General features: G+C 55.6%; 3 protein-coding genes across 3 annotated transcripts; all 3 read left to right on the plus strand.

The window, feature by feature from the left end:
• The first annotated feature begins 1,751 nt into the window (after nucleotides 1-1,751).
• L226DRAFT_607504 (uncharacterized protein) lies at nucleotides 1,752-3,964 on the plus strand. The gene is made up of 3 exons (XM_067685813.1): nucleotides 1,752-1,942; nucleotides 1,994-2,924; nucleotides 2,976-3,964. The coding sequence occupies exons 1-3, from the start codon at nucleotides 1,843-1,845 to the stop codon at nucleotides 3,865-3,867; spliced, it is 1,923 nt and encodes a 640-aa protein (XP_067542943.1). The 5' UTR covers nucleotides 1,752-1,842; the 3' UTR covers nucleotides 3,868-3,964.
• A 71-nt stretch (nucleotides 3,965-4,035) lies between these two features.
• Nucleotides 4,036-6,909, plus strand: L226DRAFT_24321 (DUF1741-domain-containing protein). The gene is made up of 12 exons (XM_067673190.1): nucleotides 4,036-4,179; nucleotides 4,239-4,382; nucleotides 4,450-4,641; nucleotides 4,707-4,755; nucleotides 4,815-4,927; nucleotides 4,993-5,183; nucleotides 5,249-5,383; nucleotides 5,435-5,929; nucleotides 5,980-6,151; nucleotides 6,202-6,279; nucleotides 6,337-6,620; nucleotides 6,688-6,909. The coding sequence occupies exons 1-12, from the start codon at nucleotides 4,114-4,116 to the stop codon at nucleotides 6,755-6,757; spliced, it is 1,989 nt and encodes a 662-aa protein (XP_067542944.1). The 5' UTR covers nucleotides 4,036-4,113; the 3' UTR covers nucleotides 6,758-6,909.
• A 634-nt stretch (nucleotides 6,910-7,543) lies between these two features.
• Nucleotides 7,544-11,197, plus strand: L226DRAFT_497494 (glycine dehydrogenase; the record flags this gene model as incomplete). The annotated part of the gene is made up of 13 exons (XM_067677614.1): nucleotides 7,544-7,951; nucleotides 8,011-8,071; nucleotides 8,124-8,726; nucleotides 8,777-9,492; nucleotides 9,527-9,706; nucleotides 9,759-9,878; nucleotides 9,933-9,980; nucleotides 10,033-10,169; nucleotides 10,226-10,255; nucleotides 10,311-10,751; nucleotides 10,809-10,946; nucleotides 10,996-11,104; nucleotides 11,159-11,197. 13 exons carry the CDS (start codon nucleotides 7,544-7,546, stop codon nucleotides 11,195-11,197), a joined length of 3,030 nt encoding a protein of 1,009 aa, XP_067542945.1.
• Between the last annotated feature and the right edge of the window lie 15 nt (nucleotides 11,198-11,212).

Below are 11,212 nucleotides of genomic sequence, written 5' to 3' on the forward strand. Positions count from 1 at the left end.
ACCATGTCGAGGGGTGTTGATGAAGGCAGGGACGTCATCTACTCTCAACAAATAGTGAACCCCTTGGGCCTCTTGATACCACAAGTTCAACCATGAAACAATGGCTAGCAATAGTGGAGAGGCTTGGTAATGTCGTTTTTGATGGCTGTTAATTTATCACGAAGAATGCGTTGCATCTACATCTGTAGCGAACGCAACAAGTCGTGGTAGGAAGACATAACGAAATTCCTGAAGGACATGATATCATTAATATGGCATAGACATTAGATTGGCAAAGATGCGCACCCGCATTCCACTCATCCCGCGCGATAGTCATCCACACCTTCACGGAAAATGATACCAGCAGTGCAGCATGCGTCTGAGATGGACTTGGAGCAACCGATATCCTTCGTGGTCACAACGAGTGTGGTCAGGCGACGCTGTCCCAGTCGCACGAGGTTGAGGTATTCGAGCAAAGAGGACTCGAGAGAGAAGGTAGGTCCGTCCAAGGACAACTCTAGGGTTACAAGGTTCGGGAGAAGGGCATCGAAGAGATTGGCGGTATAGGTGCCCTCGGAGCAGCAGAGATGCTTCAAGGAGCGGAATCGATGAGCAAGGCGGTCGACGACAGGAAGGGGACAGTCCGTCTTGAACGGTGCCGATATGGTGAGATGTGTCAGGTCGCGACAATGAGTCTCGATGGCACAGACGAGCTCCTGATCCTTGTTAGAATCGAAGCATAGCTTGCGCGATACTTGCAATGATTCCAAAAGAGGCCCAACGGCTGATAACAACCGGTCAACGACGGGTCCATACTCGACCAACAGGTACACATGGAGGTGCCTGAGGCGCGTCACGCCAAGCGGCTGGATGTCGCCAACTTCGTGGCCTGTGAGTTCCAACGACAAACTTTCGAGACAGGGAAGGTCAAGTATGGGCTGTAACTTGTCTGCAGTGTAGAGGCGACCACAAAGCCGAATCCGCGTGGTGGTACGAATGGCCGGTGAGCTGATGATGGAGGGGAGTATGTGTCCTCGAATCCATGTCCAATGAAACTCGCGAAGGCAATGGGCAGGGAGATGTGATATCCAATCACATAGCTCTGGAGTTGGCGAGTGCGTCCACAAGGTGATGAGGGAGAGCCGGCGTACATAGCGACGAAGGTGAGGACAGGTTCGCATGGTACGGGCCAAGAGGAGATCCCGTGGGCGGTTGTCCAAGGGAAAGAACGAAACATCGTGGTATAGTGCCGCTTGCGCAGGTGCAGTCCAATACCTGCAGACGAGAGCAGCGTTGGACAGGGTCCTGTCTAGAGGTCCGTGTTCGAAGATGTGGTCAAGTACGTCTCGGTGCAGCCATGGGAGGCGAGATGACGCCAGACTATGTCTCATCACTGCTGCATCTTGAGTCAACGCACAATAAAGAAATTCTACTGACTCACATGCACAGAGGAGATAGTTTAGTAGTTGTCAATTGTCAATCGTGGTCTGTAGGCACGGGGACCCCACTGTATCGCACGGTGAGACTTGCAGCAAGCTTCAATTCGGGTGTAGTTACTCACCAGCCCTTGAATCAGGTATAGTCGACTTGCCAGCATCTCGACTGTAGCCCTTATAAACCTCAGAAGTAGCCGGGATCGGTGGGAGCTGCACAGTGGCTTCTGTGCAAGTTACGACATGAGGGGTACCGCTCAGGTTGTAAACCTCAGTCAAGCGCCCGTGCAGAGCCTTCACGTGCGCGACGCGTCGAACGCGTCTTCGCCACATTCCACCACCACCGCGTGTGCTCGCGCGCTCCAAACCACCGAACATCGTTCCGTTCTTGCTCTCGCTTGAACCCATCGTAATAGCTGCTACCAGGGACATGTCTACAATTGCCACGTCGGTGCAACCGGCTGGGTACCACCGTAGAACGCCCTTACCCCCAGCCCCACCTCCACCGATTGTCACGGATGACTACGAAAGTGAGCGCTCTTCTTCTTGCTGAAGATTGACACCGCTTATATTCGTTGCAGAATGGTACACTGCAGCAGAACCCAACAATCGTATGCTCCTGTCGCTGCGCTCCGGAATCGACTCCGAGATTGCGTGGGCTCTCGATCGTCTTTGCCGCTTGTGCCAGAACGAGCAGTTCATGCTCATAGCAATACCTGGACTCACGGACGCGCTTTTCGAGTGGCCGGAGTGGTATGTTACTGAGGGTTACAAGCAGTTCGGCGAAACAGTCAATTTTTTCGCCATGCCCGAGGATCGGGAGCGCAAGCGGAGACACGCCATCGAGTCTCTGTTCATCCTCCGTAACGCGACCATGCATGAGGCCAACGCTCGCGAACTGTCGAAGTATCCCAAAATTTCAGACTTGATACTCCGCACCTTGCACGACCTCCAACCGAACACGGATGCCAACTCCGAGTTTATCCTCGACGTCCTGGAGATCCTTCAATCCATTGCCTCCTCCATCAACCTCCCGTCCCCCGATAGACCATCTAGGTCCAGCCCCATAGGTCCATTGCAGCAACTTGCCGGATTCTCCTCTAACCGCTCTCTCATCATTTCCGCCTTGACCTCCCTAACCGTCCTCTACTCAAATCCTGCGAATACCTACCAGCTCTCCGCGCAGGCCCCAGCTCTCGAGACTTCCATGAATGTGCTTCCCCTCATCCTCGACAAGGAGCTCATTGACGCGGCTCTCAACTACCTATACGCACATCTCTCGTATCCACCAATGACGAAGGCGTTCTTGCTGCATCCTAGAATGCCCGGGACGCTGCGGCTATTGGTCTCCCTCATCTTGGCTGACCAGCTGGAGGAGACCGTTGCGTATGACTGTGGCCCGACCGTCTATACTGCCCCTGCCCAGACTTCCACCGTGAGCAACCACGAGCTCACAAAGGAGGAACTCGACCGTCTAGTCACCATACCGGAGCCGCAGAGGTGTTACGAGTGGTAAGAACGTCTGTTCTGTGGACTCTGCTTGATATGCTGAAACTTCCGCAGGATGAAGATGATGTTCGTCACCAAACCCGATGGCGAGCTCACGCAAGTAGACTTCTGGACCCTGTACAAGGACACCTTCTTCCCGTTCCAGGATCGCCACCCCTTACTGGTTGCATCTGACGTTATCAAGAATGTCAACGCAGTCTTTCCCCAAGCACAGGCGATGGTGCTCCCAGGCCCGCCTCAGCGCTTCATCGTCAGGGGCGTCGACCGTCGGAAGGACGTGTCCTCGCAATCGCAGTACAAGTGTCGATGGGGCAGGTCGGAATGCGCCGCAGAACCTTTCGAGTCCACCAACGCACTCTACGAGCACATCCTGGAAACCCATATCAACCCGGCCGAAGGGACGCACATTCCATGTTCGTGGGCGACGTGCCAACAAGCCGCTGTGACGAAGATACAAATGCGTGGGCACGTCCTCACTCATCTCCCAGACATGCAGCCGCCTGCGAAACACCCGTCGCAACCCGACACTGTGACCCTTCCTTCGTATAACTACCCCAACCCTGTTGCTGATCCCACCACGCGGCCGCCTCCCCCCGCAAGACAGTCACAGGTGGTCTACACGAGACCCCATGTCGACCCTCCTCCGAGCTCTCTCACTGCTCTGCTCTGCTTGCGGGTCTTGTTCCGGACAGCATTCGCCTCGTCTGACGCGGCACCAAGAGTAGACGAGAACCATTTCGGCTTCCCGGGAATCGTGGAGGATATGGAGGACGAGGAAGTGGAACAGGTTGGCAATACGGACGATGAGAAGGAGGGACAGCGGAGAGGGCGGAAGGCGTTCGTGGGGATAAGGTATCTACTGGAGGACGTTCGACTGAGACACGATACGTTCCAGACCTGGGTATCGGAGATGATGGATGCCGGACTTACTGGGACGACAGACTGAAGTAGCCGTTCATGACACATTGTACCACTGCATAGTTTGTACTTGTTCCAGACCGGGTTGGCGAAGCGTAGGCTTGCCCTCTTACCCTCGAGGGACGAGATTTGTATCGGGTGGCACCGCCACCGACACGATCGAGATTCGTGACGGCGACTCGGACGCGGTGTCGACGCCGCTTGCGACACGCTTCTCCGACTCGCCCAAACGGTCAGCTTGCCTGCTTGTATATACCCAACCACCGTGGTCTTTATGGAGCGACGCGACTCCATTCAATTTGGGTCTCGGTTCGCGACAACGTACACCCCGCTGTTCCAGGCAAGTGTCGTAGTATGCTCCCGGCAACCATTCAATTAAGCCGGTCCTGATGTGCACAGGGTGTTCCGCCAGAGCAGCTTGCAGGGCCTAGTAAAGATGCTGCAGACCTCTGGTCTAGTCTACTTGACCTCGAGGTTGATAGGGAGTTCCTAGCTGCGAGGCTGAACGAGCTGCGGAAGGACGATTGCTTGGGAAGGCTCAAGGTGCGTCGATCGTTTCCATGTCCGACATGCCATCGCTCCATACCCCGCTTCTTTGTGACACCAGTAGCCCATACTGAACAGTATTGTGAACACATGTCTGCAAACGCTGCGCTCTGAGGGCGTGGATGAGACGAAAAAGATCCATGCGGCCGCAACATTGAGCGTCCTAAGCCGTGGGCTTCTCAGCAAGAACCTTGCCGGTTGGGAGGTCATGGAGGTCTTTGCTGGCGGTGTTGGTGATAGTGACACGGTATTCCAGGCAAGTCGCACTTTGTTGGCTGGCAGCGTAACAATATCATTGAGCGGTAGTCGCATTCAACGTAGGACCTGACGGCTGCTATCGACGAGACCCTCAGCAACACATCAACTTCAGGTAGTGTTGCATTCGCGCATACAGCCTTGAGGGAAAGAGATTGATATATCATGCATCAGCTAGTCTTCGCCACGAAGCCCTCCAGCTTGCGGTCATCTTCGTGTGTGGGCTTAGCCAGCTTAGTCCGGGCGCATACTTCTTGCGCCATGATCTATTCTCATGTATTGTTACGGTACAGACAAGAATTTATACTGCTCCTCGTTCAGTGCGACTGACTTGTCCTCTCACTCGTTGCAGACGGTCACCTCTACCGACACTGAGCAATTCACTTTCGAGGCCATTCTACTCCTCGCCCTTTTAGCCAACTTCCACAAGTCGGACGCAGCGAAGCTCAATCCGTACCTCAAACGGATCCGAGAGACACAAGACGAGGACTTCATGCGGATGACATGCTGGGCTGCAAACTTTGCAGCTTCGGCTGTGGTGAAGTTCGTACATACATATGCTCTCGGATCCTGTCGCGATTTGCACTATAACTGACAATCGCTCCCAGGGCGTACCAGAGTATACAAGACGACTCCCCACCCACGCTTACCACAAGCCTGGGCTCCTTCCTCTCATCTCTGCGACCAGACCGCGCATTCGCGTCCCAACCCATTGATCCTCCTCGCGAGTTGTTCAAGAACCAGTAGGCGACGTTTGTGCCTATGTGCCTCCACCCACTGACAATCTCTACCAGACCAATCGAGGCATGCGTCATCCTGCTGCCTCTGTTTGAGTTCCTCTACGGAAGTGCCCTCTTCCGCCGCATTTTTGCTGGCACACTAGTGGCCGCAGAAGAAGAGAAGAAGACGGCGACCAGAATCACCCCCCTGCCCCTCACGCTGCTATCCCTATCATCGTATCTGTTTTCGCACGCTTCTTCGTCTTCGTCTCCGCGCGCGATCGCATACGCCCACCTCGCGATGAGCACGCTACTCGTCATGGCGGAGAGTGACGAGATCATGGCTGCTCTGCGTACAGAAAGCAAGGAAGATATACGGTTGTGTCGACAGGTGTGGTTTCTATGGGCGACCGACTCATCCATGCTCGTTGCTGACGCAAAACTATCACAGAGGCAACCACCATTGCCACAGGTTCCGCCGCCCAGTCCCTCGATATGTGCCCTACTGGATTGTTGTATAATATGGCTGCGACATAACCTCCACAAGAAGCTGGAAGTCGCGTGCTACCTGTACGTGGTTTTGAAATTCAAGTGGATGGAGTTCACTGACAACGACGTAGAACTTGCATCAGAACGTGTCACCGGACGGTGTGGTATCTCCAAAGGGAGCACGTTCGACTCGTGTATCATTGGCAAGAGTTATGGAGAGCACTCATACTTCTGCTCGAATTCTTGGCAAGCAAGCTGGATAGTCTGGTAACCACAGGTGGTATAAAACAGCTGGCAGAAGAGGCGAGTTCTCAGATGCTACTGTGGTCGTGCATTAACTGAAGCGGATGTAGACAATTCTGCTCGTAGACCTTGCGCTGTGTCGCAACGAGCAGTTGCTTCCCAGTCCAACCGCTGTTCATGAGCTGGTGGTAAGCACGTTTATTCCGGCAGCATACCGGGGGTGTCACTCATCGTCGAACGCCCAGTACGAGGTAGTACGCTCGGCCGACGTCTTCCGTAAACAGCAAGGGCTTCTGGAGAAACTGGCGAATCCCCACCCTGACGCCACTGAGAAGCGTCTCTCAGGGTTTACTAAATCGCGGGCGCCGCAGGCTCTTGCCAACGTTACAGCTGTGGCCGAGCATTACGAGACAAAACTCCGAGAGACGGGCATCCGTTCCGCGAACCAAGGGCTGCGGGCGGTAGCTAAGGAGATCGAGAAGGATGGGCTGAACTACGGCCAGGACCTGCATGGAACAGATGACCCTCCGTACGTTGCATCCTGCCGCTGGCCCCGTTGGGAGAAGCTAACGTGACCGACGATTACCTCCCTGCAGGAAACAGTCGGAAGACGTCGCGGGCTTCATACGGTTTGCGTACGCCGATGGGATGGCCCTCATGCCGTGACAGCCTGGCCATCGCGACCCATCGCGACCGCTGTGCTGGACGCTGGGCCTCGGGTTCCGCCTCGTGTATTTTATAGTGCTTATCTGCAAGTTCAATCAACGCCCAGCTCTGACGAGTGATGTTCTCACTGGCCGCGGCGGCAGCGACAGACCCTGAGGCGATAAGGTGGCCTTGGTGGGAGCGGTGATACCCATGGAGCTCGTGAGCCAGAGCAGAGGTCTTGAGACCAGTTCATGCAGCGATCAGAGGGCGATCATTTACGTACAGGTAAGTTTCGAGGCGGGAGGTCGTCCGAGTATGGCAAGGGCGGCGGGATCCAGGCTTCGGAACGGGAAGGCGACGGAGCCGAGCCAGGCGAGAAAAAACTTTTTTCACCGTGCGGATCGGGTCCCCGCGGGGACTCGCTGCCCGCGTCCGTTTGGCTTTAGAGGTTAGCCCGCGCCGCGAGCCCGGGCGCTATGGAACGAGAGTGGCAGGTATGATATCATCCTTCTGCCTCCGGTCCTTTCTGTGTGCTCACATCGCGTCGGTGAGCAGCAGCGCGTCGCAGAAGGGGACAGCGCCGTGGGCGGGCGGAAGACGCTGGCGGAGCGCTGGGCGCGGCGGAAGCGAGTATGTAAAATGTGAGGAGGACGGGTTGGACGATAAGCACCTGCTTTTACTCGGTGAATGGCTCGGTGAATACACCATCTTCAAAATGGCCTGCCCCCCACCCCAGCCCTCCCCAGCTCTCCTCTTCATCTCTCCTCTCCACATACCGGGTCGCTCGGTGTCCCTCACCCGCCCATGGCGGTCCCCCGCAACGTCTCCGCCCTCGCGAGACACTTCGCCCACCATGCCCGCCCCATGTGTCCCCGCGTCCTGTCGCGCGGCCTCGCAACTGCCAAGGCACCGCCGTCCCTCTTCGCGCCCCTAGACACCTTCGGAGACCGTCACCTTGGTCCGGATGACAGCGAGGTCGCGCATATGCTCGCCAAGCTCGGTTACGACTCCATGGACGCCTTCGTCGCGGACACTGTGCCCGAAAAGATCAGGTCCGCGACCAATGCCGTGAGCAACGAGACCATTCCTGCCCTCAGTGAGTCAGAACTCTTGCGGAGGGCCAAGGAGTTGGGCCAGGCGAACAAGCCCTTCAAGAGCTATATTGGTATGGGCTACCACAATGCGGTCGTGCCCCCGGTCATTCTGCGGAACGTACGTTGTCCTTAGCTTTCAATATCAATGCGCATGAGTTGAACTGGATGGCACGCTAGATCACTGAGAGCCCTGCTTGGTACACCCCGTACACGCCTTATCAGCCGGAGATTTCTCAAGGTACACAGTACTCGCGTTCGATCATATTGCGCGGTAATTGACCGGTTTACAGGTCGTCTGGAATCCCTCGTCAACTTCCAGACGATGGTGATGTCATTGACATCCATGGAAATCGCCAACGCGTCTCTCCTGGATGAGGCAACGGCGGCCGCCGAAGGCATGGTCATGGCATTCACAGGTTCAAACGGCAAGAAGCACACATTCTTCGTTGACAGCGGTGTCGCACCCCAGACCATCGCCGTTCTTAGGACTCGCTCCAAGGGTTTCGGTATCAAGCTGGTCATAGGCGATGCGTTGAAGGACCTCAACGACGATGCGCTCCGATCGGACCTTTGCGGTGTTCTCGTCCAGTACCCGGATGTGAATGGAGCTGTCAAGGACTTTTCCGGCTTGGCAGATTCTGTTCACTCAGCTGGCGCGCTGCTGGTGTGCGCTACTGATCTCCTGGCGCTTACTATGCTTAAGCCGCCAGGTGAATGGGGTGCCGACATCGTCCTTGGCAACTCTGCACGATTTGGCGTCCCTGCTGGTTATGGCGGTCCTCATGCGGCATTCTTCGCGGTCACAGACAAACTCAAGCGCAAGATGCCTGGTCGTCTTATCGGTCGCAGCCGTGATGTGCAAGGAAACCCGGCATACCGTCTCGCGTTGCAAAGTGAGTTTGAGTGCAAACATCCTTGGTATCTGGTTCTGACAGCGCAATAGCGCGTGAACAGCATATTCGTCGCGAGAAGGCCACCAGTAACATCTGTACCAGCCAAGCGCTTCTGGCCAACATGGCAGCAATGTATGCAGTTTACCACGGCCCTGTCAACCTGCAGCGCATTGCCCAGAAGGTGCACGGACTGACGCAGATCATTAAGTCCACGGTCGAGAGCTTTGGTTACAAGGTCATCAACACGCAGTTCTTCGACACTCTCACCGTGAACGTGTCCGGTGCGGCGAAGGATGCGGAGGCGGTTCACGCTGCTGCCCTTGCAGCCGGTATCAATCTGCGCAGGATCGACGACAAGCACGTTGGATTGACCTTGGACGAGAGCGTCGGGGCGGAAGATGTTGTGGCGTTGATCAACGTCTTCGCCTCTGCTGCATCGAAGGGCTCCGTCTCGCTCAGCGACCTCTCGCCGCCAGAAACTCTTACCATCCCCGAAGGTCTTCGTCGCACCTCACAGTTCCTCCCGCACCCGGTATTCAACTCCCACCACTCTGAGACGGAGATGCTTCGATACATCTACCACCTCCAGTCGAAGGACCTGGGCCTCAACCACGCCATGATCCCCCTCGGCAGCTGCACGATGAAGTTGAACAGCACAAGCAGCATGATTCCCTTGACTTGGCCCGAGTTCAGCTCGGTTCACCCATTCGTACCCAAGGACCAAGCCAAGGGATATCTGGAGCTCATCAAGGCAAGCCCTGACCTCGTGTGACAGCTTGGGTTCGCTAACCGCGTTACAGGAGCTTGAGTCTGACCTCTGCAAGATCACTGGGTTCGCTGCGTGCTCTCTGCAGCCTAATTCCGGTGCTGCTGGCGAATACGCCGGTCTTTCAGTTATCAGGGCCTACCACGAATCGCGCGGTGAGAGTCACCGCAACATTTGCCTCATTCCTGTCAGTGCCCACGGCACGAACCCGGCGGTGAGTATAATCTTGACACCTTATCCCACAATCTCGCTCACGACTTGGACAGTCGGCGGTTATGGCAGGCCTCAAGGTCGTCCCCGTGAAGACACATGCCGATGGCAACCTCGACTTGGAGGACCTGCGCTCGAAGGCCGAGAAGTATAAGGATAACCTCGCTGCCTTCATGGTAAGTACTCACGCTGCTCGTACGTTCGACGACGCTAACAGTTTGGTCTGATAGATCACATACCCCTCGACCTTTGGTGTCTTCGAGGATGGTGTCCAGGACGTAAGATGCATGTGTATCCCGATTATCAGCTCTGCTGACGCAACAAATCTAGGCTTGCAAGATTATTCACGATAACGGCGGTCAAGTATACCTTGACGGTGCCAACCTCAACGCTCAGGTCGGTCTGACGAACCCCGCTATCTGCGGTGGAGATGTCTGCCACATGAACCTGCACAAGACCTTCGCCATGTAAGTCATCACATTTATGTTTACCTTCGGCATCACATGCTCATATGGTACTGCAGTCCTCATGGTGGAGGTGGTCCTGGTGTCGGGTGAGTGCATATACCCCGGTTCGGACCCTTCAGGCTATTGATGAGCGTTTCTTAGTCCCATTTGTGCCGCAGAGCACCTCGCACCTTTCCTCCCTTCTCATCCTCTTATCGAGACCGGTGGCGACAAGGCCATTGATGCTGTCGCCGCGGCACCATATGGTAGCGCATCCATTCTCACCATCTCCTGGGCGTACATCAAGATGCTTGGTGGCGCGGGTCTCTCGGACGCCTCGAAAGTTGCATTGCTTAACGCAAACTACATCGCTCACCGTCTCTCCGAACACTATACCCTCCGCTACAAGAACGGCAAGGATCGTGTCGCTCACGAGCTTTTGATTGACCTCGCCGAGTTCGACAAGGCTGCTGGTCTAAAGGTCAATGACTTCGCCAAGCGCCTCCAGGACTACGGCTTCCATCCGCCTACTTGCTCATGGCCTATCTCGACGTGCATGCTGATTGAGCCGACCGAGTCGGAGACCCTGGAGGAGATCGATAGGTACGCATACATACTCCACAGTGCTATGCCGTCGCAAGAGCTCACATATCTCCGAAGGTTCTGCGACGCTATGATCCAAATTCGCAAGGAAGCGGAGGACATCATCACGGGCAAGCAGCCCAAGGACAACAACCTCCTCAAAAACGCCCCCCACCCCCTTTCCGTCATCACCCTGCCCGAGGAGGAGTGGAACCGGTAAACTTAGTCATCATGCTGTCTACACGATGGACTGACTGGCTCGTAGTCCCTACTCTCGCCAAACCGCCGCTTACCCCGTGCCCGGGCTCCTCGAGAGAAAGTTCTGGCCAACTGTCTCCCGCATCGACGATGCTTATGGAGACACTCATCTGATCGTAAGTTTCAACGGTTGTCAGACAATGTCTGAAGATACTGATGGACGTCTATAGTGCGATTGCCCTTCTGTAGAAGAGACCGCTTCACACTGAACATTGCTACTAGAT

This window comes from Lentinus tigrinus, assembly GCF_003813185.1.
Source record: "Lentinus tigrinus ALCF2SS1-7 unplaced genomic scaffold L226scaffold_1, whole genome shotgun sequence".
In the NCBI taxonomy this organism is placed as follows: Eukaryota; Fungi; Basidiomycota; class Agaricomycetes; order Polyporales; family Polyporaceae; genus Lentinus; species Lentinus tigrinus.

Coding starts and splice junctions, on each gene's coding strand:
- L226DRAFT_607504 (XM_067685813.1), top strand. CDS start 1,843: ATGTCTACAATTGCCACGTCGGTGCAACCGGCTGGGTACCACCGTAGA. Junction 1,943..1,993: donor TGTCACGGATGACTACGAAA/GTGAGCGCTCTT, acceptor TATTCGTTGCAG/AATGGTACACTGCAGCAGAA. Junction 2,925..2,975: donor CCGCAGAGGTGTTACGAGTG/GTAAGAACGTCT, acceptor AAACTTCCGCAG/GATGAAGATGATGTTCGTCA.
- L226DRAFT_24321 (XM_067673190.1), top strand. CDS start 4,114: ATGGAGCGACGCGACTCCATTCAATTTGGGTCTCGGTTCGCGACAACG. Junction 4,928..4,992: donor TATTCTCATGTATTGTTACG/GTACAGACAAGA, acceptor CACTCGTTGCAG/ACGGTCACCTCTACCGACAC. Junction 6,621..6,687: donor CATGGAACAGATGACCCTCC/GTACGTTGCATC, acceptor ACCTCCCTGCAG/GAAACAGTCGGAAGACGTCG.